General features: G+C 46.1%; 1 protein-coding gene across 2 annotated transcripts in view; it reads right to left on the bottom strand.

Annotated features, from left to right (window-relative positions):
* Positions 1 to 27452, bottom strand: part of LOC137433731 (1-phosphatidylinositol 4,5-bisphosphate phosphodiesterase delta-4) — a 163217-nt gene that overhangs the window by 132946 nt on the left and 2819 nt on the right. For both annotated transcript variants that reach the window (XM_068126005.2, XM_068126004.2), the window contains exons 2-4: positions 19010 to 19168; positions 13871 to 14099; positions 7194 to 7323 (exon numbers count right to left, since the gene is read on the bottom strand). In XM_068126005.2, the coding sequence (XP_067982106.2) occupies positions 7194 to 7323; positions 13871 to 14099; positions 19010 to 19168 (518 nt within the window). The remainder of the gene's footprint in view (positions 1 to 7193; positions 7324 to 13870; positions 14100 to 19009; positions 19169 to 27452) is intronic.

Here is a 27452-nt window from a genome sequence, read left to right as displayed (position 1 = left end):
GCTGCCAAAAGTGTCAAAAGGCGATTTCGAATACTACGGAGGCCTTTTTCTGCCAAAAGTGTCAAAAGGCGATTTCAAATACTACGGAGGCCTTTTCCCGTCAGAATTGTCAGATTTTGAATCGCGAAACACCGGAATGCTTGGGAAAGCCCTCTGATGGCGTTAATGGATTCCCCATGGTCAACGCAGACTCCAGCCACGACCGCAAAACTGCTGCTGGCGTAGGATCCACCCACGAGGCTGGTCCGACCCATTCGGGGGGCTCAGTCCCGCTCCCAGCAGCCTCGTCTGGCCTGGCTCAAGCCCTTATTCCCCTCATGGTCGAAGGCCATTGTGTTCGGGCCTTGGTGGATACAGGGTCTACGGATAGTTTCATCGACCAGCGACTTGTGCTCAGGCATGGATGGCGGATCTGGAGGTCTACGAGACGGATCTTCATGGCTTCCCAGGGGCTTCGACTCAGCACGAAGGGGGAATGCCGATTGAAACTCGTGCTAAAGGGACGGGGTTTCCCTGATGTACACCTTATGGTTTTACCCGCATTATGTGCTGATATTCTGTTAGGACACGATTTTCTTAAGCTGCATGGACGTCTGGTAATGGAGTTTGGTGGGCCTGACACGCTTGTTGTGGGGGCGGACGACGCGCTTGCGGTGTGCGCCCTAGCGCAAATGGACATCCAGCCGCTTTCGCTGTTCCCCAATCTAACCTCCGACTGCACCCCTGTCGCGGTGAAATCACGGCGCTACTCTCGCGCAGACATGCAATTCATTGCGGACGAAACGGCTCAGCTCTTGAAAGACGGCATCATAGAACCTAGTAGGTCGCCGTGGCGCGCCCAGGTCTTGGTGGTGCGCAGCGAGGCCCATCGCAGACGCATGGTAATCGACTATTCCCAAACGATTAACCGCTTTACACAGCTGGATGCCTACCCCCTTCCGGGGATGGACGCGCTAGTGCAACAGGTGTCCCAGTATTCGGTCTATAGCACTCTCGATCTCCGTAGTGCGTACCACCAGATCCCTATCTCTAGGGCGGATCGTATCTATACCGCCTTTGAGTCGGGGCAGCGGTTGTACCAATTTACGCGATTGCCTTTTGGGGTAACGAACGGGGTCGCTTGTTTCCAGAGGGCCATGGATGACCTCGTTGCGCGGGAGCACTTAACCGATGTTTTCGTCTACCTCGATAATCTTACGGTTTGTGGATATGACCAAGGGCACCATGATGCTAATCTGAAGCGCTTCCTTGAGGTCGCGCAGCGGTATCACTTAACTATGAACGAAGATAAGTGCCAATACTCCCTACGCACGATAGATCTTCTGGGGTACACCGTGACCCATGGCTCTGTCGCTCCGGATAAGGAGCGTCTGCGACCTTTGCTCGACATGGCCCCTCCCTGTGATCGGGCGTCCCTGAAGCGCGACCTTGGGCTGTTCGCCCATTACTCCAAATGGGTGCAAAGTTTCTCCGCGAAACTTCGCCCCCTCGTGGCCTGCGACACCTTCCCCCTGAGTCCGGCCGCTTTGGCGGCCTTTGAAGGCCTTAAGGCCGACATCGCCCGAGCCGCAGTGGCGACAATCGACGAGAGCGGCTCGTTCGTCCTCGAAAGTGACGCCTCGGATCAGGCCATCGCGGCGACCCTCTCCCAAGGGGGCGTCCCGTGGCTTTCTTTTCACGGACTCTTACCACCGCTGAGCGGAGACACTCGTCCATTGAAAAGGAAGCGTATGCGATCGTCGAGTCTATTCGGCGATGGCGCCCGTACTTACTCGGGCGGAGCTTCCAAATCATCACGGACCAGCAAAGCGTTGCGTTCATGTACGACACCTTACACGCCCAGCGCATTAAGAATGAGAAAATCACTCGCTGGCGTATCGAACTCGCCGACTTCTGTTACACCATCAAATATCGCCCGGGGAAGGATAACCAGGCCGCCGATGCCTTATCACGACCGGCTACTTGTGCGGGTATCACCTCTTTGGAGGGCCTACGGGTGCTGCATGCCACGGCGGGCCATCCCGGCGTAACGCGTTTCGCTCATTTTGTGCGGTGTGGGAATCTCCCATACTCGATTGACGATATCCGCCGTATCTGTCGCGACTGCGCTATCTGCGCGGAAATCAAACCGCGTTTCTATAACCCTCCCATGGGGACTCTGGTGAAGGCTACACGCCCGTGGGAACGCTTGGCGATGGATTTCAAGGGCCCATTGCCGGTGTCGAGCGGCTCTCGCTAGCTGCTCACTATCGTTGATGAGTACTCGCGATTCCCCTTTGCTTATACGTGCGCGGACATGACTGCTGCCACGGTGATGCGATGCTTACAGAACTTGTTCTCAATGTTCGGTTACCCGGCCTATGTCCATACCGACCGGGGTGCGGTCTTCTTGTCTCAGGAGGTGCGCGGCTATCTGCTCCAAAATAACATTGCTTCTAGTTACACCACGCCGTACAGACCCCAGGCTAATGGGCAGATCGAACGCTTCAACGGGATTATCTGGAGGGCCGTCATGCTCAACCTCCGGACCCTCGGCCGGGGCCTCGATAAATGGGCTTGGTCGCTACCTGCGGCGTTGAACTCGATCAGGGCTCTCCTGAGTACGGCAACCAACCAAACTCCCCACGAGCGACTTTTCCACCACCCCAGGAGCTCGGGGTGTATACGGTCTTTGCCCAGTTGGCTCGCTGGGCCCGGGCCGGCCTACCTTAAACGGGCGGTTCGCGCGAGCAAGTACGACCCCCTAGTGGACAAAGTGCAGATTCTCCAGGCTAATCCTGAGCATGCTCGTGTGATGACGACTGATGGCCGTGAGACTACTGTCTCCGTCCGTCACCTTGCCCCTTGCGGGGTCGACGACCTAAGTAGGGAATCGGACGAACCGATCGAACCCATCTATGAGACTATGGCCTCTCCCGACGCTCCCATCGCCGAAAGTCTACCGACCCTCCCCTCGCCGAGAATACCTGGGCCCGACGACTTGGAGTTACCCCCTTCGTCACCCGACCCTGTTGGCGCCTCCGACGCCGGGGACACAGGGATACGTGATGCCGTACCCGGGCAATTTCGGACGCGTGCTGGCAGAGAAATTCGCCGCCCGCCCGATACGGTTGGGTCGACTGATGTTCCGCACCCTGTTCGTGCTGACGCTCACTCGCTTTTAGCCGCGCTGCCGTATAATTCTGACGGGGGGGAGAATGTAGTGAAATCGTATTCGTACTGAACCCGGGGTGATGCTCGCTGCTCGTTGACACCACTAGGGGCGTGACTATAAGACCCGCTGCTGCGGACGGAGCTCCGAGACTTCTCCTGTGACACGTTACATCTAGTAGACTCGCTAACGGTACGCCTGCATAGAATATCCAGCTTGCTTGCATTGAATGTTATGAATGGTCCCATGTGATGTCACATCGTATACTCATTGTATTTCCTACTTTACAGGATGATGTCATGATCTAAATGTAATTAAACCAACCCGTTGGACTAAAGGTGTGTGGACCTGATTGGTTTTCCACAACAGGTTACATTCTAGACCTTACTAATGAACCATTGCAGACCTTACTAATGAACCATTCCAGACCTTACTTCTTCAGAAAAGCTGGTTGTTTCATCAAAAAGCATTTGCTTATGGAATGTGATGAAAATCAATTGATGTCCACACAAACTCCAAAGATCATGAGCTTTAATCCAATTGAATTCAGCAGCATCTATTAAAAGAACGATACACTGATAAGCAAGCGTTCACAAACCATTATAAGGCAGTATCAAATATAGGCATACGATCATCTTTCTTACCAACTTGAAGCCAGACAATCACAGTGTAATCCCTTCCCCCTACAAACCAGCTCTTTTATAAGCTGCGCGCGGATGAAGAAGGAACTGCATCAGTGTTTTAAACCATAGTTTCATATCATTCACCCACCAGTTAAGTTTCGGCCAGCACGCTTGACTAAATGAATAAAATATATAAACATCCCTACAGCTTCTAGTCTATAACACATCCAAAGGATTCCCTTACACACCCAAGCGCTGCAGCCTGCGACATTCACGCCCGGCTCGAGTACGGTAGCTAACAGCTCCGCACTCAGAGGCCGTCAAACAAGGTGAATCCAAAACACCCTCATCAGAGTCCCCCGACGGCCCGAGAGTCACACCTCCATCGGGTAGCGCCGTATCCGAAGTGGCCCGGGCCATGACCGGGGCCGAAGGTACAGGTGTCGGGGCTATGAGTGGTCCGGACGGGCTCCCGCTATCGGCAGTTGGGCCTGTGGTGTCCCCCATCACTCGGCACAACCCCCGAGCTCTCCCCACATGGAGCTAAATGACGTATTGACACGGTCACTAAACGTCCGTCGGCCATCTGGACGGTCGCGTACTCGGGGTTCGCCTGCAATACTTCAACGAGATCGACGGCCGGCTCATACTTGCTTTGTCGAACCGAACGCTTCAAAAACACCGGTCCAGGCTCGGCCAACCACCCGGGCAGCGACCGACCGCTCGCGCTGCGACGCTGAAAGCGAAATATCCGTTCGTGCAGCATCTCATTAGTAGCCGTGCATGACAAAGTATGGATGGCATGTAAAGCCACAGGCAGAACCTGAGGCCATTGATGCAGTCCCAATGAGCGCGTACGTAACCTCATCTACACGGCCTTCCAGACCACGGCATTAAATCTCTCCACCTGTCCGTTACCCTGCGGATTATACAGAGTCGTCCAACTGGCAGCAATTCCCCGCTCCACAAGGAAGGTCTTCACCTCCTGATACCTAAAAGCGGCACCTCGATCCGAGTGGACAAAAGCCGGATACTCGAATAGGAGAAATAGCTGACGAAGGCACCAAATTACCGTGGCAGATGGCATGTTTGAACATGGAAACGCAAAAGGAAAGCGAGAGTATTTGTCCACGACCGTCAACATATAACGTAGTGATCCCTATGACGGTAAAGGTCCCTTGAAATCAATGCCTAGTCTCTCCCAGGTACGGCCCGCCTGAATAGGATTCCCGGTGGCGGCTTGTAAAACCTCGGTTTAAGCTCAGCGCACACCGTGCATGTCCGACATAGTCGTCTGACGTCATCAACTGAGAAGGGCAAATTACGGCAGTGCACAAAATGAACAAGTCGTGTAACCCCCAGATGACACAATGATTCATGGATGACCCGCAGATCATCAGATGTCATGCCTGCACAAACTGGCCTAGATAAGGCATCAGCGGCTACATTTTCGCGACCTGGTCGATAGACTATGTCATAACAATAGTCAGCCAGTTCCACCCTCCATCGAGAATTGTTCTCGTTCTTGATGCGTTGGGGGTGAGGATGGCCATACATGAAAGCGACCGACTGCTGATCAGTCATGAGATCAAATTTCCTGCCCAGAAGCAAATGGTGCCACCATCTGACAGACTTGACGACAGTGTACGCCTCTTTCTCGATCGCAGAGTGCTTGCGTTCGCTTGGGGACAGAGTGTGTGAAAAAAATGCCACTGGCCAACCCCCCTGTGTGAGAGTAACTGCGATCGCGCAGTCCGAGGCGTCTGTCTTGACGAGGAATGGTATTGTGTCGTCGATGGAAGTCACGCACGCCCCCGCAATATTTTCCTTCAAATGTTGAAAGGCGTCCTTGGCAGCTCGCGTGAGAGGAAAGGCCTTGCAATCCACCAAAGGCCTTATTTCTCTGAGTAACCTTGTACCCACCGGATATAATGTGTGAAAAGTTCTAAGGCACGCCTCAGGGATGCTCGATTCCACGGAGCCGCCATCTCGAGCAAAGGCCGGAGGCGCTTGGCATCAGGCTTTATCTCGCCCCCTGTCACTGTGTACCCCAGGAGGTATATTGTTTTAGTAGCATAGTGACACTTATCCTCATTGAAGGTCAGATTGTACCGTCGCACCACATCCAGAAATCGTTTCAAGTTAGCATCGTGGCCCTCCAGGGTATGCCCCGCAAATCGTCACGTTATCCACGTACACGAAAATGTCTTGTAACTACTCCTTAGCCAAAATATCATCAATCGCGTGTTGAAAGCAAGTCACTCCATTCGTTACCCCAAACGGTATGTTCCGAGAATTGCTACAGCCGTTGTCCAGACTGGAACCCAGTATATGGCCTTTCTGTCTCGCATATAGGTATCTGATGATACGCAGATTTTAGGTCCAGAGTACTGAAGATGCGGTACTTAGCCACCTCTCTCACTAGATCGTACATTTTTGGTAGGGGATACGCGTCTAACTGCGTGAATCAATTTATCGTCTGACTGTAATCGATGACCAAGCGCTTCCGGTGGTTGCCCGTGTGCACGACGAGCACCAGGGCTCTCCACGGAGACCTACTTGGCTCTATAATACCCTCCCCTAGCAAGCGCTTAGTCTCATCCGCAATATACTGAGTATCGGCCTGAGTATACCGTTGGGACTTCACAGTTTGTGGTTTACAATCGGCCGTCAGGCTAGGGAGAAGAGCCAGCGGTTCGATGGCCATTTCGGCCAGACTGCAAACCGAAAGCCTATTCTCTCCTTGACCAAAATGAATTTCTAAGCGCCCATGTCGGTGCAGGAAATCGTGTCTGAGAAGCACGTCCGCACATAAATCAGCCATTATCGCGAGTTTGACGTCGGGATACGACACATCATTCACCACCAGGTTAAGAGTACACAAGCCCTTAGTGCAGACCCACAGCCCCGAAGAAGCCAGGTAGATGCGACGAGTATCTTGTCCCACGGTCCAACCGTAGCGTTGCACCAATGCTTGACTGACGGAGCTTGAACTACTTCCAGTGTCCACCAAAGCGTCGGCCGGCACCCCTTCCACGAGCACCGACAGCATGGCACTTTGCAAACTGCGCGATATTCCCAGGTCTCCGGAACGCGTCATGCGTGAGGTGTTTGTTCCAGCGAGGGTCGCACGCCGTGTCTTGGCTGCATCAGTGTTTTAAACCATAGTTTCATATCATGGATGCTACAGACGCTTTCAAAAAAGTGGGCCTTTGTGGACCAGAAGCCTTTCCAAATTCTAAACTCCAGCTCTGCTTGAGTGTTGTTCTGGGTGTACTCTGTGATGGACTCACAAGCTGTTCAGGGGTATACATCCTCATGTATAGAGACATTCACAAAATGCCCATGGGTACTTTCATGTCCTCCCCTAGTATAACAAACAACAACAAACTGCCTCCAGCATAAACTACAAAACACACCTGAAAGAGTTTCTCGACGTATTCGTCAGACACACTGGTGTTCATCAGCTTTAACAAGGACTTCACCTCCTTCAGGGTCATTTTTCCATTCTTGTCCTTGTCGGCCTTGTGAGCCATTTCATATATCCACATGGAAAGGCCATGAAGGAAAATCATAATCTAGAATGGGTTACTCAGAATGTTCAGTATAACTAGCACATAAACAAACAGTGTTTTTTACTCTCCACCCATTCACCTCCTCAAGATGAGAATAGATGGGCTTGCTTACACATAACGAGAAACACTGTACTCAAAGACAGAGATGGGAGGAATATGGATGAGAAGAGGAGGATTAAACAACAACACATCAAACGACTTCGACTCTTGAAATCTGATCTCTCCTATGTTGAAGTTCAGGGAACATTTTAAGATGTTCTTACGATGTGGGGGTGAATCCCTGGTGTTGGGCTAGCGGCTAGGGTGCCAGCTTAGGATCCTAGGATCCTGGGTTCGAATCCTGGTCAATCGCTGAATTAACGCCAGGGGGGTTGACTCAGCCTGTCATCCTTCCGAGGTCGGCTAATTGAGTACCAGTTCACTGGTAATTCCCTGCTTGTCGTTAAAGGCGGCAAAAAGGGTTGGCGTCAGGAAGGGCATCCGGCCGTAAAACATTGCTTCAAAAAGGGGACCGAAAAACAACAACAACCACAGTTCCCGAAAAAGGCCAACCCCCGCTTGCGGGGAAAAATGGCCTCTAAAGGTGGTTTTTTTACGATGTGGGGGTGAAAGTGACGTTATGCGGAGTTTTCAGTAGGTAAATGGAGCCCACGATATCCGTATTCTCAGTGGGCCAGATTTCTGAGGCATGGGAGTCAAACCCACACCAGTGAGAGGAATTCAGCAATCCTTTAACACTCCACCACCAAGATGTTCAAGAGGTCAGAGGCGGATTACTTTTGAGAAACTTGAAGAGCTAGGTCAGAGGGTGCACGGCAGGTGTAACGACCACCCTCAAAGACGTCTCTAGAAAAGAAATCTTCATATTTATGAGATCCACATCATGGGGAAAGTGAGAAAAGGAAGAGAAACAGGAATAATAAGAGTGTAAGGACAGTATGGGAGAATGAGACAAGGGAAAGGAGACAGAATAGGCAGGTGGTAGTGCTGGTGGAAACTTTCAAATTCTGCCACTTTTGCATACACAATAAATAGACAGTCCTTCTTGTAGTTCCGTCGGAGTGGAAACCACCATGGTAGGCAGGGAGATGTTGATGTTTTTGGCGTGAACCATTCTTCGGAGCAAAGGTTATTGCCCTGAAGGTCAGCTTTCCCTTTCTTCCCACGGCGGTTGGTATACCTCAATTAACGTCCTGTCGATCCCATCTGTCATCATAATTTAGCCCTGAATATTTCACAAATTTTTCTGAGGCTGCTTCTCAATAGTGACACTCTGGCTTCAACATCGTCCCTTTCTGTGTCCTGACCTCTTCCTTCCTTTGTGTCAAATGTAAATGAACGGCTCCTTGGTCACATCACACACAGGTCAGAGGGTGTCATCTTTCAGCAAGGTTTGACACTTCACTCATGGCTTCGTTTCATCCAACATATTATGATTGCTGTATTCGATAAAGCCGGTATCCCATGCACAGCCATTTGCAAATTGTTCAGGTCCAAACACAGGCCAATCTATCTTGCACAAGTAACACAAGGGGAAGTATTTTTCAATGATTGCAAATATATCCCAAATATATCCCATTAAATATATCCCATGATTGCAAATATATCCCAAATATATCCCATTAAATATATCTCATGATTGCAAATATATCCCATAAAATATATCCCATAAAATATATTCCATAAAATATATCCCATGATTGCAAATATATCCCAAATATATCCCATTAAATATATCCCATGATTGCAAATATATCCCAAATATATCCCATTAAATATATCTCATGATTGCAAATATATCCCATAAAATATATCCCATAAAATATATTCCATAAAATATATCCCATGATTGCAAATATATCCCAAATATATCCCATTAAATATATCCCATGATTGCAAATATATCCCAAATATATCCCATTAAATATATCCCATGATTGCAAGATTGCATGATTGCTAAGCCTGGTGTTGGCTTAGCGGTTCGGGTGCCGGCTTGGGATCCTAGGATCCTGGGTTCGAATCCCGGTCGATCGCTGAATTAACACCAGGGGGGTTGACTCAGCCTGTCATCCTTCCGAGGTCGGCAAATTGAGTCCCAGCTTGCTGGGATGAATGATCACGGTGTGTACCCCGGCTTAGAATAGGTACACCGTAACCCTGCGCATCGTAGAGCGTGACCAAGGGTTGGCGTCAGGAAGGGCATCCGGCCATAAAAACATTGCCTCAAACAGGGAACCATGATTGTCATGGGGCCCGCAAGGCTAACCCCCGCTCTAGGGGGGAAAATGGCCTTAAAACGATCATTCATTCATTCATTCATTGCAAGTATATCCCATGATTGCAAATATATCCCATTAAATATATCCCATAAGATATATCCTATGATTGAAATGTAGAGTCTGTATCCGTGTGATTGAGCATGTAGAGATATGTCCCTCGTCACATTCTTGATACCTCAACTATATGGTGTGATGAGGTAAATTAAAGTACATCTGATACCTCAACGATATGGTGCGATGAGGTAAATTAAAGTACATCTGATACCTCAACTATATGGTGCGATGAGGTAAATTAAAGTACATCTGATACCTCAACTATATGGTGCGATGAGGTAAATTAAAGTACATCTGATACCTCAACTATATGGTATGTTGAGGTAAATTTAAGTGCATCTGATACCTCAACTATATGGTGTGATGAGGTAAATTAAAGTACATCTGATACCTCAACTATATGGTGTGATGAGGTAAATTAAAGTACATCTGATACCTCAACTATATGGTGTGATGAGGTAAATTAAAGTACATCTGATACCTCAACTATATGGTGTGATGAGGTAAATTAAAGTACATCTGATACCTCAACGATATGGTGCGATGAGGTAAATTAAAGTACATCTGATATCTCAACGATATGGTGCGATGAGGTAAATTAAAGTACATCTGATACCTCAACTATATGGTGCGATGTGGTAAATTAAAGTACATCTCATACCTCAACTATATGGTGCGATGAGGTAAATTAAAGTACATCTCATACCTCAACTATATGGTATGTTGAGGTAAATTTAAGTGCATCTGATACCTCAACTATATGGTGTGATGAGGTAAATTAAAGTACATCTGATACCTCAACTATATGGTGTGATGAGGTAAATTAAAGTACATCTGATACCTCAACTATATGGTGTGATGAGGTAAATTAAAGTACATCTGATACCTCAACGATATGGTGCGATGAGGTAAATTAAAGTACATCTGATATCTCAACGATATGGTGCGATGAGGTAAATTAAAGTACATCTGATACCTCAACTATATGGTGCGATGTGGTAAATTAAAGTACATCTCATACCTCAACTATATGGTGCGATGAGATAAATTAAAGTACATCTCATACCTCAACTATATGGTGCGATGAGGTAAATTAAAGTACATCTCATACCTCAACTATATGGTGCGATGTGGTAAATTAAAGTACATCTGATACCTCAATTACATGGTGTGATGAGGTAAATTAAAGTACATCTGATACCTCAACTATATGGTGCGATGAGGTAAATTAAAGTACATCTCATACCTCAACTATATGGTGCGATGTGGTAAATTAAAGTACATCTGATACCTCAATTACATGGTGTGATGTGGTAAATTAAAGTACATCTCATACCTAAACTATATGGTGCGATGAGGTAAATTAAAGTACATCTGATACCTCAACTATATGGTGTGATGAGGTAAATTAAAGTACATCTCATACCTAAACTATATGGTGCGATGAGGTAAATTAAAGTACATCTCATACCTAAACTATATGGTGCGATGAGGTAAATTAAAGTACATCTCATACCTCAACTATATGGTGCGATGAGGTAAATTAAAGTACATCTCATACCTCAACTATATGGTGTGATGAGGTTAATTAAAGTACATCTGATACCTCAACTATATGGTGCGATGAGGTAAATTAAAGTACATCTCATACCTCAACTATATGGTGCGATGAGGTAAATTAAAGTACATCTGATACCTCAACTATATGGTGTGATGAGGTAAATTAAAGTACATCTGATACCTCAGCTATATGGTGTGATGAGGTAAATTAAAGTACATCTGATACCTCAACTATATGGTGTGATGAGGTAAATTAAAGTACATCTGATACCTCAACTATATGGTGTGATGAGGTAAATTAAAGTACATCTGATACCTCAACTATATGGTGTGATGAGGTAAATTAAAGTACATCTCATACCTCAACTATATGGTGTGATGAGGTAAATTAAAGTACATCTGATACCTCAACTATATGGTGTGATGAGGTAAATTAAAGTACATCTGATACCTCAGCTATATGGTGCGATGAGGTAAATTAAAGTACATCTGATACCTCAACTATATGGTGTGATGAGGTAAATTAAAGTACATCTGATGCCTCAACTATATGGTGCGATGAGGTAAATTAAAGTACATCTGATACCTCAACTATATGGTGCGATGAGGTAAATTAAAGTACATCTGATACCTCAACTATATGGTGCGATGAGGTAAATTAAAGTACATCTGATACCTCAACTATATGGTGTGATGAGGTAAATTAAAGTACATCTGATACCTCAACTATATGGTGTGATGAGGTAAATTAAAGTACATCTGATACCTCAGCTATATGGTGCGATGAGGTAAATTAAAGTACATCTGATACCTCAACTATATGGTGTGATGAGGTAAATTAAAGTACATTTGATACCTCAACTATATGGTGCGATGAGGTAAATTAAAGTACATCTGATACCTCAACTATATGGTGTGATGAGGTAAATTAAAGTACATCTGATACCTCAACTATATGGTGTGATGAGGTAAATTAAAGTACATCTGATACCTCAGCTATATGGTGTGATGAGGTAAATTAAAGTACATCTGATATCTCAACGATATGGTGTGATGAGGTAAATTAAAGTACATCTGATACCTCAACGATATGGTGCGATGAGGTAAATTAAAGTACATCTGATACCTCAGCTATATGGTGTGATGAGGTAAATTAAAGTACATCTCATACCTCAATTACATGGTGTGATGAGGTAAATTAAAGTACATCTGATACCTCAACGATATGGTGTGATGAGGTAAATTAAAGTACATCTGATATCTCAACGATATGGTGTGATGAGGTAAATTAAAGTACATCTGATACCTCAACGATATGGTGCGATGAGGTAAATTAAAGTACATCTCTACACGGTAAAAGCTCACAGAGGCAAATCTCTCTGTGTTTACTCCAAACCTTACACTCAACTCCACCATTACTGAGCGCCTCCTTTGAACTCTTTCAGATGGTATGTCATATGTCATGTGTGTCGGGTCTGGTTTCGCTTTTTAAATCTCGTCTCTCTTCTGTTGAAGCTCAAGAAGCTTTATAAATGTTCAGATGATAATGGTGTGAAAGCGCCATTGTATGTTTGAGAAATGTAAGAAACACGTGGTTGTGCTGATAGGACACCACCAATGGAAGCTGAGTGTGACACCACCAATGGAAGCTGAGTGTGACACCACCAATGGAAGCTGAGTGTGACACCACCAATGGAAGCTGAGTGTGACACCACCAATGGAAGCTGAGTGTGACACCACCAATGGAAGCTGAGTGTGACACCACCAATGGAAGCTGAGTGTGACACCACCAATGGAAGCTGAGTGTGACACCACCAATGGAAGCTGAGTGTGACACCACCAATGGAAGCTGAGTGTGACACCACCAATGGAAGCTGAGTGTGACACCACCAATGGAAGCTGAGTGTGACACCACCAATGGAAGCTGAGTGTGACACCACCAATGGAAGCTGAGTGTGACACCACCAATGGAAGCTGAGTGTGACACCACCAATGGAAGCTGAGTGTGACACCACCAATGGAAGCTGAGTGTGACACCACCAATGGAAGCTGAGTGTGACACCACCAATGGAAGCTGAGTGTGACACCACCAATGGAAGCTGAGTGTGACACCACCAATGGAAGCTGAGTGTGACACCACCAATGGAAGCTGAGTGTGACACCACCAATGGAAGCTGAGTGTGACCCCACCAATGGAAGCTGAGTGTGACCCCACCAATGGAAGCTGAGTGTGACCCCACCAATGGAAGCTGAGTGTGACCCCACCAATGGAAGCTGAGTGTGACACCACCAATGGAAGCTGAGTGTGACCCCACCAATGGAAGCTGAGTGTGACACCACCAATGGAAGCTGAGTGTGACACCACCAATGGAAGCTGAGTGTGACACCACCAATGAAAGCTGAGTGTGACACCACCAATGGAAGCTGAGTGTGACACCACCAATGGAAGCTGAGTGTGACCCCACCAATGGAAGCTGAGTGTGATGTTATTCTGTAGCTGAGGATTAAATATATAATTTATTATTGTTCTTAACGTGAGTTCATCTTTCATGGCTCGGGCACTAACGGTACTTTTTCAGAGTGAACAACAAAAAGGTAAAAATCAAGAATGTTTCAGGTAAAGGATATTGATCGAGGCGCTCTTGGTGGTTTTGGTTTTGATATTTGTCCATCAGCTTCTTCAGTCCACAAACCCAGATTTGGGCCTCGCGTGAAGAAGAAGCCACCAGATCGAGGTTCTTGCGGCTCCCACCGAAGGCCAGCGTAAAGCAACGTTCAGCGGGATGCTCGGCTGCGACCTTCCGCAAGGCCGTGGACTGGTGGCCTTCCCGAATCGCTTCGATCTCCTGGATGGGATCTGGAATGGGGCACGAGAAATCGGCACTGCGGCCTCATTTGTTTTGACTATCGAAGTGAATATGACAAAGAGGACCTTTCATCACACGAAACAATATAAAGAGTCATTGTAAAATGTTATTATTGTGGTTATGATCAGGTACAATCTATACATATATATATATATAAATGCAAATTGCCCGATAGCATCTGATTGGGGTAAACGTTGTAACTACAACATGCACAATGCTGAATGATACCTCATGTAAGAGCTCTTGGGTCCCCGTGAAGACGCAAAGGGCCCGAAGACCCTTAAATACCCAGAAGACCCAAAAATTCCAGAGGACCCAAAAGACCCGAGGACTTAAAATACCGTGTGAGCTGAATTTCACAAGTGGTGCTGGCTGGCTGATCGTGTGAGCTGAATTTCACAAGTGGTGCTGGCTGGCTGATTGTGTGAGCTGAATTTCACAAGTGGTGCTGGCTGGCTGATTGTGTGAGCTGAATTTCACAAGTGGTGCTGGCTGGCTGATCGTGTGAGCTGAATTTCACAAGTGGTGCTGGCTGGCTGATTGTGTGAGCTGAATTTCACAAGTGGTGCTGGCTGGCTGATCGTGTGAGCTGAATTTCACAAGTGGTGCTGGCTGTTTGATTGTGTGAGCTGAATTTCACAAGTGGTGCTGGCTGTTTGATTGTGTGAGCTGAATTTCACAAGTGGTGCTGGCTGGCTGATTGTGTGAGCTGAATTTCACAAGTAGTGCTGGCTGGCTGATCGTGTGAGCTGAATTTCACAAGTGGTGCTGGCTGGCTGATTGTGTGAGCTGAATTTCACAAGTTGTGCTGGCTGGCTGATCATGTGAGCTGAATTTCACAAGTTGTGCTGGCTGGCTGATCGTGTGCGCTGAATTTCACAAGTGGTGCTGGCTGGCTGATTGTGTGAGCTGAATTTCACAAGTGGTGCTGGCTGGCTGATCGTGTGAGCTGAATTTCACAAGTGGTGCTGGCTGGCTGATTGTGTGAGCTGAATTTCACAAGTTGTGCTGGCTGGCTGATCATGTGAGCTGAATTTCACAAGTTGTGCTGGCTGGCTGATCGTGTGCGCTGAATTTCACAAGTGGTGCTGGCTGGCTGATCATGTGAGCTGAATTTCACAAGTAGTGCTGGCTGGCTGATCGTGTGAGCTGAATTTCACAAGTGGTGCTGGCTGGCTGATTGTGTGAGCTGAATTTCACAAGTTGTGCTGGCTGGCTGATCATGTGAGCTGAATTTCACAAGTTGTGCTGGCTGGCTGATTGTGTGAGCTGAATTTCACAAGTGGTGCTGGCTGGCTGATCGTGTGCGCTGAATTTCACAAGTGGTGCTGGCTGGCTGATCGTGTGAGCTGAATTTCACAAGTGGTGCTGGCTGGCTGATCGTGTGAGCTGAATTTCACAAGTGGTGCTGGCTGGCTGATCGTGTGAGCTGAATTTCACAAGTGGTGCTGGCTGGCTGATCATGTGAGCTGAATTTCACAAGTTGTGCTGGCTGGCTGATTGTGTGAGCTGAATTTCACAAGTGGTGCTGGCTGGCTGATCGTGTGCGCTGAATTTCACAAGTGGTGCTGGCTGGCTGATCGTGTGAGCTGAATTTCACCAGCGGTGCTGGCTGGCTGACCGTGTGAGCTGAATTTCACAAGTGATGCTGGCTGGCTGATCGTGTGAGCTGAATTTCACAAGTGGTGCTAGCTGGCTGATCGTGTGAGCTGAATTTTACAAGTGGTGCTGGCTGGCTGATCGTGTGCGCTGAATTTCACAAGTGGTGCTGGCTGGCTGATCGTGTGAGCTGAATTTCACAAGTGGTGCTGGCTGGCTGATCGTGTGAGCTGAATTTCACAAGTGGTGCTGGCTGGCTGATCGTGTGCGCTGAATTTCACAAGTGGTGCCGGCTGGCTGATCGTGTGAGCTGAATTTCACAAGTGGTGCTGGCTGGCTGATCGTGTGAGCTGAATTTCACAAGTGGTGCTGCAGGCTACAAAAAGAATCGTTTAATTTATATTCTTAATTTTCAGCTTGAAAATGGAATACAAATTTTCACTCCTCAAACTTCTTATCGAGATAATAAAGAAAAGATGATGTGGGGGGGAAATCAATCAGATGATGAATCACCAGGTAGAAAACTCAACGATGCGGCCATTCCTTTAGGTGTTAATAGAGAATAACATGGATGACGTCATTTCGAGATGTCTGTAGAGACTGCACCCGTGTCACGTGTAATGGAACATAAATGTATATTGATGACATTACTCATGTCACCGATGGCGAGTTGAGGACAAATTGCGAACAGAGAAATCACAAACTGGCTAAATGGCCAGAAACACAGCTGGGTGGTTGCTGATTGGCAAGGACACCGCAGGGATATGAATGACACTGGACAAAAGAATGTGCGAAGTGGACACTTTACACTTCCTGAATTTCACGAAGTAGTGAACAACTGCTCCACCCGGGAGCGAATTTTGGTGTCAGTAAAATATCTTGCCCAATGCCATGTGTATGGGCCCCTCCCTCTGTATAAACAATCTGGGTGCATCCCCCACTGCCCTCCCCCTCCCCCCAATGCCCACCACCGCCCCTCTCTTCCTCCGCCATTCACCTTATATTGACAATTGACCTGGACTAATACGCATACATTTCTCTACCTTTTGTTCGAGTCATCTTCTCCACCATCAGGAGATAAGAGACCAATTTCAATCGCACCCATACCCGGCTCACAGGTACCCCAAGGAAGTATGCTAAATTTGGTACATATCAGATATAACGTTCGTACACACATCTAATACAGTGCCTTCAGAAAGTATTCACACCCCTTGACCTTTTTCACATTTTGTTGCGTTACAGCCTGAATTTAAAACGGATTACATTGAGATTTTTATCACTGAGATCTACACATAATATCCCATAACGTCAAAGTGGAATTTATTTTTAATTTTTTTAGAAATTTTGACAAATGAATTAACAATGAAAAGCTAAAATGTTTTGAGTCAATAAGTATTCAACACCTTTGCTATGACACTCCAAATTGAGCTCAGGTGCATCCCCAATTCTCTTTGATTATCCTTGAGATGTCTCTACAACATGATCGGAGTCCACCTTTGGCCAATGCAATGGATTGTACATGATTTAGAAAGAAACACACCTTTCTATACGAGGTCCCACAGTTGATAGTACATGTCAGAGCAGAAACTCTACCATGAGGTTCAAGGAAGTGTCTGTAGAACTTCGAGATAAAATTGTGAGGAGGCATCGATCTGGGGAAGGGTAAAACAATTTCTAGTGTTGAAAGTTCCCAAGAGCACAGTGAGCTCCATCATTAGGAAATAGAAAGAATATGGAACTACCCAAACTCTTCCTAGACCTGGCCGTCCGACCAAACTGAACAACCAGGCAAGAAGGACCTTGGTCAGGGAGGTGACGAAGACCCCAATGACCACTCTGACAGAACTACAGAGTTCCTTGGCTGAGATGGGAGAACCTGACGGAAGGACAACAGGCTCTGCAGCATTTCACAAATCTAGGCTTTATGGAAGAGTGGTGAGATGGAAACCACTCCTGAGAAAAAGGCACACGACAGCACACCTGGAGTTTGTGAAAAGGCCCGTGAAAGACACAGAGCATGAGGCCAAATATTTTGTGGTTTGATGAGATAAATATGGAACTATTTGGCCTGAATGAAAAGCGCTACGTCTAACGGAAACCGAGCACAGCTTATTACCCATCTAACAACATCCCTACCGTGAAGCATGGTGGTGGCAGCATCATGCTATGGAGATGCTTTTCAGCAGAAGGGACTATGAGACTGGTAATGATGCAGGGAACAATGAATGGAGCCGAAAGCAGGCAAATCCTTGAGGAGAACCTGCTTCAGAGTGAAAATGACCTGAGACTGTGGGAAAGATTTACACTCCAACAGGACAATGACCTCGAGCATACAGACAAAGCAACACTGGAATACCTTCAGAACAAGAACGTAAAATTCCTTCACTGGCCCAGCCAAAGCCCAGACTTGAACCCATCAAGAATCCATGGAAAAACTTGAAGATTGCTGTTCACCGACGCTCCCCAGCCAACTTGACAGAGCTTGAGCAAATCTGGAAGGTCGAATGGGAGAAACTCCCCAAATCCAGATGTGCAAACTGATGCAGACAAACCCAAGAAGACTCGAAGCTGTAATCGCTGCCAAAGGTGCTCCTACGGAGTATTAACTCAGGGGGCTGAATACTTATGTAAATTATATATTTCTGTATTTCATTTTCCATTATTCTGTAAACATTTCTCAAAAAAAACCCCAAAAATCTATTTTAACGTTATGGGATATTATGTGTAGATCTCATTGCTAAAAATCTCAATTTATTCCATTTTAAATTCAGGCTGTAACACAACAAAATGTGAAAAAGGTCAAGGGGTGTGAATACTTTCTGAAGGCACTGCATGTATGAAGTTCATTCTAACCACTGACTCACTGACTACCTGATATGAATGTTCGGTACCTTGCAGGTGCCACAGAAAGGTGAAATTCTGCGTGCTGATGGACCTCGAAACTCGTCATAGAATCGTCATAAAGCGTCCCAAAATGAACATTTACATTAAAAAACACCGCAAGCGCATCCAGAAAAAAACAACCTCAATCGATATGGAGCATTTGAAAATTGTCATCAATTAAAAGCTCGATGAAAATGTTCGTAAGTAACATAAACACGTCCGTGGGGAAAAAGAATCGATATCGAGCAGGAAATCGGAGATGTTTGTCTATAATCATAAAGCTTCTATTTATTACGTACCTACGTGCGTTATTGCTCACAATGTGTCAGCATACCTCACCGGTACCTACGTATAATTGGTGTGTTTAACACGATCGGGCAGTGAACGGTAACACGCCATGTTCACAGGTGCTGCTCACAGATTGTCTCGGACTTGGTAAACCTGTTTGATTGAAGGCGAATGGTGGAGAGATCCTGCTGCAGCATCATGTTCCGCTCCTTCTTCCACCCGTTCACCTTAACCTTTTGCATCACGGTGCCAGCACGCATAACCCTGAGGTTGTCGTCGATAGGTGAACCTGGGGTCGAGGGCGAACAAAGGTGAGCAGGGGCAGCAAAACTTTGCTCCCTGAGGGCTGAGGCTTTCTTTAGCACCTGTCCACGTGTTACCTGGGGATGCTCATCCTAAAAACAAACAAACTTCACACGTGTTTCATTCATGACGGTTTAAAGTGGACCTTGGGGTTTTGATCCTTTTTAGCAGCGAATGTTACCAAACACAGAATCAGATCACATAAAATCTACGAGTTTGTGTACCTGGAGTGAGAGCAGTACTTTTATGATTGGAGTCATGTGATCTCGTTTATGAACCATGAACATGGTTGCTACATTCTCAATGAGACAGAAGACACTTATTTTTATACCAGGTCTAAGGCTCATGGGGAATCTAGAAAACACATGACGCACATACATGCAGCAAAACACACGAACCACCGGACAGGACTTCAGACAAACACAGACGCGGAGCTTGGCGGAAGTGTCATCACATCCCAGAGCATCATGGGAAGTGATATCACATCATCCATGACAATGCGGCCGATGGACAACATGAGAATGTGGGTAATGGACACCATCATAATGTGGGTAATGGACAACATGAGAATGTGGGTAATGCACACCATCATAATGTGGGTAATGCACACCATGAGAATGTGGGTAATGGACACCATGAGAATGTGGACAATGGACACCATGAGAATGTGGGTAATGCACACCATGAGAATATGGGTAATGGACAACATGAGAATGTGGACAATGGACACCATGAGAATGTGGGTAATGGACACCATGAGAATGTGGGTAATGGACACCATGAGAATGTGGGTAATGGACACCATGATAATGTGGGTAATGGACACCATCATAATGTGGGTAATGCACACCATGATAATGCGGCCGATGGACACCATGAGAATGTGGGTAATGGACACCATGATAATGTGGGTAATGGACACCATCATAATGTGGGTAATGGACACCATGAGAATGTGGGTAATGGACAGCATGATAATGTGGGTAATGGACACCATGAGAATGTGGGTAATGGACACCATGATAATGTGGGTAATGGACACCATGATAATGTGGGTAATGGACACCATCATAATGTGGGTAATGGACACCATCATAATGTGGGTAATGGACACCATCATAATGTGGGTAATGGACACCATCATAATGTGGGTAATGGACACCATGCTAATGTGGTTAATGGACACCATGAGAATGTGGGTAATGGACACCATCATAATGTGGGTAATGCACACCATGATAATGTGGGCAATGGACACCATGAGAATGTGGGTAATGGACACCATGATAATGTGGGTAATGGACACCATCATAATGTGGGTAATGGACACCATGAGAATGTGGGTAATGGACACCATGATAATGTGGGTAATGGACACCATCATAATGTGGGTAATGGACACCATGATAATGTGGGTAATGGACACCATCATAATGTGGGTAATGGACACCATGATAATGTGGGTAATGGACAACATGAGAATGTGGGTAATGGACACCATCATAATGTGGGTAATGGACACCATGAGAATGTGGGTAATGGACACCATCATAATGTGGGTAATGGACACCATGATAATGTGGGTAATGGACACCATCATAATGTGGGTAATGGACAACATGAGAATGTGGGTAATGGACACCATCATAATGTGGGTAATGGACACCATGATAATGTGGGTAATGGACACCATCATAATGTGGGTAATGGACACCATGATAATGTGGGTAATGGACAACATGAGAATGTGGGTAATGGACACCATCATAATGTGGGTAATGGACACAATGAGAATATGGGTAATGGACAACATGAGAATGTGGACAATGGACACCATGAGAATGTGGGTAATGGACACCATGAGAATGTGGGTAATGGACACCATGATAATGTGGGTAATGGACACCATGAGAATGTGGGCAATGGACACCATGAGAATGTGGGTAATGGACACCATGATAATGTGGGTAATGGACACCATGATAATGTGGGTAATGGACACCTTCGTAATGTGGGTAATGGACACCATGAGAATGTGGGTAATGGACACCATGATAATGTGGGTAATGGACACCATGAGAATGTGGGTAATGGACACCATGAGAATGTGGGTAATGGACACCATGAGAATGTGGGTCATGGACACCATGAGAATGTGGGTAATGGACACCATGAGAATGTGGGTAATGGACAACATGAGAATGTGGGTAATGGACACCATGATAATGTGGGTAATGGACACCATGAGAATGCAGACGATGGACAACATGAGAATGTGGGTAATGGACACCATGAGAATGTGGACAATGGACACCATGAGAATGTGGGTAATGGACACCATGAGAATGTGGGCAATGGACACCATGATAATGTGGATAATGGACACCATGATAATGTGGGTAATGGACACCATCATAATGTGGGTAATGGACACCATGATAATGTGGATAATGGACACCATGATAATGTGGGTAATGGACACCATGATAATGTGGATAATGGACACCATGATAATGTGGGTAATGGACACCATGATAATGTGGGTAATGGACACCATGAGGATATGGATAATGGACACCATGAGAATGTGGGTAATGGACACCATGATAATGTGGATAATGGACACCATGATAATGTGGGTAATGGACACCATGATAATGTGGGGAATGGACAACATGAGAATGTGGGTAATGGACACCATAAGAATGTGGGTAATGGACACCATCATAATGCGGGTCATGGACACCATGAGAATGTGGGTAATGGACACCATAAGAATGTGGGTAATGGACACCATCATAATGCAGGTCATGGACACCGTGATTATGTGGGTAATGGACACCATGAGAATGTGGGTAATGGACACCATGAGAATGTGGGTCATGGACACCATGAGAATGTGGGTAATGGACCCCATGAGAATGTGGGTAATGGACAACATGAGAATGTGGGTAATGGAGACCATGATAATGTGGGTAATGGACACCATGAGAATGCAGACGATGGACAACATGAGAATGTGGGCAATGGACACCATGAGAATGTGGGTAATGGACACCATGATAATGTGGGTAATGGACACCAAGATAATGTGGGTAATGGACACCATGATAATGTGGTTAATGGACACCATGCGAATGTGGGTAATGGACACCATGATAATGTGGGTAATGGACACCATGATAATGTGGGTAATGGACACCATGATAATGTGGATCATGGACACCATGATAATGTGGTTAATGGACACCATGCGAATGTGGGTAATGGACACCATGATAATGTGTGTAATGGACACCATGAGAATGTGGGTAATGGAAACCATGAGAATGCGGACAATGGACACTATGAGAATGTGGGTAATGGACACCATGAGAATGTGGGGAATGGACACCATGAGAATGTGGGTAATGGACACCATGAGAATGTGGGTAATGGAAACCATGAGAATGCGGACAATGGACACTATGAGAATGTGGACAATGGACACTATGAGAATGCGGAGGGATGTGTGTGTGTGTGTGTGTGTGTGTGTGTGTGTTTGAGTGTGTGTGTGTGTGAGTGTGTGTGTTTGTGTGTGTGTGTGTTTGTGTGTGTGTGTGTACAGTGATGCGTGTGGGTGTGTGTGTGTCTGTGTGTGTGTGTGTGTGTGTGTGTGTGTGTGTGTGTGTGTGTGTGTGTGTGTGTGTGTGTGTGTGTGTGTGTGTGTGAGAAAAAATAATAATAATGTGAAAGCGAGGTTGTATCCAAGTGGGATTGTGTCGGCCTGTGTAATATTTTAATGGTAATTACGACGTTGCAGGTCACGTGGTACTGGTGCCATCTTGGAAAAACGGCAAAACTTTGCACCTCTATTTCGCCAAAAGCGCTGCACAGAAACATTTGAGACAAGTCTCATTGTAAAGAACTCTCCATGCAGAATAACATATGCGAATGATGATGTCATAGGTGCCTCCATTATGACGTCATAATTCGACAAGTAAAAAACTTCATCTGATCAGGTTGAAATTTCTTGCATATCATGTCGGTATATAAATCGATGCAATTATAAAGTGGCAGTTCTAGTTATAATTATTGTTCATAAGAATTTTAAAGAGTTAACACGACAGATCAAACGACCTTTCCTCGATCGATCTGTCTTGGTTACCTGACGGTTCTTACATCAAGTCAAACATGATGAGCTTAGAGAGACACACCCAAGTTTAAAGGTGTTAACAACCAAACTCGTCCAACTAGTCGTTCCGAGAACAGGTGATTACACTTGGTGCATTGAGGGAAAACACAGATGGAAATCGGATCCAAACTTTGTGGAATCTTTTGCACCTTGTCTCGTGAAAACAATCGTGAACTCTTCGTGAGCCACGAACTAAAGATGAAGGCTCCCATAAGTGAGGTACAAACTCAAGCCCGAGTATCCTTTAAGTGAGCCACGAACTCAAGCTGGAGGCCCCTATTAGTGAGCCACCAAGTCAAGCTGGAAGCTCCTATTAGTGAGCCACCAAGTCAAGCTGGAGGCTCCTGTAACTCTATGTGAGCCACCAACTCAAGCTGGAGGCTCCTGTAACTGTAAGTGAACCACAAACTCAAGCTGGAGGCTCCTGTAACTGTAAGTGAGCTACGAACTCAAGCTGGAGGCTACTGTAACTCTACGTGAGCCACGAACTCAAGATGGAGGCTCCTGTAACTCTATGTGAACCACGAACTCAAGCTGGAGGCTCCTGGAACTCTAAGTGAGCCATGAACTCAAGATGGAGGCTCCTGTAACTCTATGTGAACCACGAACTCAAGGTGGAGGCTCCTGTAACTCTATGTGAACCACGAACTCAAGCTGGAGGCTCCTGGAACTCTAAGTGAGCCATGAACTCAAGATGGAGGCTCCTGTCACTCTATGTGAACCACGAACTCAAGGTGGAGGCTCCTGTAACTAAGTGAGCCACGAACGCAAGCTGGAGGCTCCTGTAACTCTATGTGAACCACGAACTCAAGTTGGAGGCTCCACTAACTCTAAGTAAGCCACGAACTGAAGTTGGAGGCTCCTGTAACTCTAATTGAGCTACGAACTCAAGCTGGAGGCTCCTGTAACTCTAAATGAGCCAGGAACTGAAGCTGGAGGCTCCTGTAACTCTAAGTGAGCCACGAACTCAAGCTGGAGGCTCCTGTAACTCTAAGTGAGCCATGAACTCAAGCTGGAGGCTCCTGTAACTCTAAGTGAGCCACGAACTCAGGTTGGAGGCTCCTGTAACTCTAAGTGAGCCACGAACTCAAGCTGGAGGCTCCTGTAACTGTAAGTGAGCCACGAACTCAAGCTGGAGGCTCCTGTAACTGTAAGTGAGCCATGAACACAAGCTGGAGGCTCCTGTAACTGTAAGTGAGCCACGAACTCAAGCTGGAGGCTCCTGTAACTCTACGTGAGCCACGAACCCAAGCTGGAGGCTCCTGTAACTGTAAGTGAGCCATGAACTCAAGCTGGAGGCTCCTGTAACTCTTAGGTGAGCCACGAACTCAAGCTGGAGGCTCCTGTAACTGTAAGTGAGCCATGAACTCAAGCTGGAGGCTCCTGTAACTCTTAAGTGAGCCACAAACTCAAGCTGGAGGCTCCTGTAATAGTCCAGGCAAAATAAGGTTTCACTTGGAACAAATTGCAGGAGAAATTATTTCACCACAATGCATTTCTACAAGATCCTCAGAGCAACATACTAAAAGTCCCAAGCAATCCCAACATGGGAAATATGTCTAATTTGCATAATCCAATATGGCCGCCAATCTGCAATATTTCTCTCATATAACGAATGAAGCTCTGTCGATTGGTGACAGATACACGAGTTTCATTACAAAATCACCATACTATGCTCATATAAAGATGTCCAGCTTGTGAAAATTGCTGTAGTGATTGCTGTAGGTGTACAAAATGCTGGAACGTCCAACTCAAACGATTAAACAGTTTTGTCATCCTCCTCTGTGAAATCTGGCAGTTCTGCATTGGTACAACTTGTGCCATGACATTCCCCGCACACAGCACTGCATGTGAGACCGTATTTTCTACAAGTCCATCTTCGTGTATTGCAGTCCTTTTTACAGTTGCAGCAGATGACGTCCAGGAGTGCTGATGGTGCTGAGGCCTGATCTGTCAGTATTGGTCGGCAATGTCCAGCTACTACGTGCCATCCCCACTCCAGTGGATTTAGATCGATCCCTTTCCACTGCTGTATGTGGTGGTACACACGAAGGCTGTGGGATCTTGCAGCTGCGGAGGTGGGTGGCAGGGTCTGTGGCTCCACATGTGAAGCATTCTTGGTGACCTTCTCACAAAACCGCTTGTACCGTAAGGTGTCCAATCCTTCCTCCTCAGATCCTCCATACAACGACACTAGTGCATGTTCTCCTGCCTTGGCGATAACCTTCTCCTCCATTTGATGTGTTTGACTGAAAACTTTCGCTTGTTGATAGAAGAAGGCATCGTTCATGATTTTTTTCAGTGCTAGACCCTTTCCCAAACCAAACAGAAGAGAAGTTGTATCGCAACCAAGAATAGCATGTACGAACAGCATACAGTCACATACATCACTGCCAGGCAAATTCTTTGATTGCTTCATGTTCCAAGTCCTGTTTTCTTGAAGTTTGCTTTGGTTCTCGTGTCAGGAACAAGTCATGTGCGTCCATTTCAGCATGGTGAATAAGAAGGATGAGCAAGTCCGTGTCATCTACCACCAGGACAGTGTCTGTTGTTCGTGCAGAGGCGACAGCTGTTTGAACAATTAACAAATCAGCATCTTGCTTCGCATGAAATGTATTGCAACCAGATGTCTCCAGTTTGTCACTCAGATAAGAAATGAAGCGCTGCTTGTTCCTCGCATTGTTCAAGAAATCCTCTTTTCTGGATTGAATCACCATTTCACCCGCGAAGTGAACTGTCACACCAGTACAGACTCCTGTCCTTCTCATGTGTGTGGCATCTTTCGTCGATGGGTCATCATTGTAGCCATCAAAGACAACAGTAGCATCAGCATATTTCTGTACAACATAGTTGGTGTATAGATCACACACATAATCAAAGGTAGAACCTCCTGGCCAGGGCAGTCTGTGAAGTAGAGCACCACCATCAATGTACTGGACATTTTCAGTAGGTTCTCGTTGTTTCTCTGGGATGACTTTCCAGATGGAATCAGCAAGAGTTGCCTTATTGGCCTGCAGTGGAAGGGAGGAAGATTCGAACAATGCAGGAGGGTGACTACAGAGTTCATACTTGAACAGTGATGGAACATCTTCACAGCGTTCAGCGACAGTTATCAGCCTCTGGAATATCAGCTGTGGCTCCACCTTCACAGATTCGCCTTTGATTTTGACAGTTGATCTTGTACCGAGTGTCTTCTGCTTGATCAGCTTTTCGGAAGACAAACTCATCGACAGATTTCCCAACCATTGACGCAAGAATCCGTTCACCAATCTCTCTTGATCTTTCAACATTGACTCCTTCCTGAGCTGTCATGCCATTTGCAATGTTGAGCAGTGTACTGTTATTAACAAATGGGTTTCTCTTTTCAAGATAACTGATGAGGTCAAGGGTGTCGCTGACATCTCTAGCATGTCTTGCTGATGATATGTCCTTGTGTTGGTCACTGGTTTCATATGACACACCACTGAGCTTTTGCATGGCATCATTGATGTTTGCACACGCTGGCATAGATAGGACCCACACCAAGCGCTGAGTTTCTGTCACCCCCTTTCCTCTTGTAAGTCCCCCACTTGTCTTAACACTTCTCATGAGCACTTGTTCAATAATGAGATCGGTCGACAATCCTGACCAATATCTGTCGCTGCGTCTCACCACATGGTATCCCTGCTCAAATTTCTGGTTGACTTCTGGGTGTGTCTCTGGCAGATTTAACATCATTTGAAGATAGATATATGCAGACTTTGCATATAGTGTGTGTCCAGATGCTGCAAAGTATGGTAACATTTGACGTACTGATTGGAGATGCATTTTCCAATTGCCTGTGCGTTCATCCTTGAGAAACCTCTGTAGAATGTCTACCATTTCCATATATTGTACCCAGAGTTCTGCGGTCCGCATTGTGGTCATTATATCCTTCTTTTCCTTCAGTTTGCTTTGAATTCTGGTCCAGACATGTGCCAAACACACGTTTTCTACAGATGTTGTAGAGGAAACTGCATTGTCATATACTTCTGCTGCTATGGTCAAGTCGGTTGTGTCAGAATGTTGTTCGACATCATCACCTGTCATCACTTCATCAGGGTCCTCTGCTTTCATT

This window comes from Myxine glutinosa, chromosome 10 (genome assembly GCF_964187855.1).
Source record: "Myxine glutinosa chromosome 10, kmMyxGlut1.1, whole genome shotgun sequence".
Lineage (NCBI taxonomy): Eukaryota > Metazoa > Chordata > Myxini > Myxiniformes > Myxinidae > Myxine > Myxine glutinosa.
Note: the sequence above shows the minus strand (reverse complement) of the source record. Positions and strands in the feature narration are given on the sequence as shown.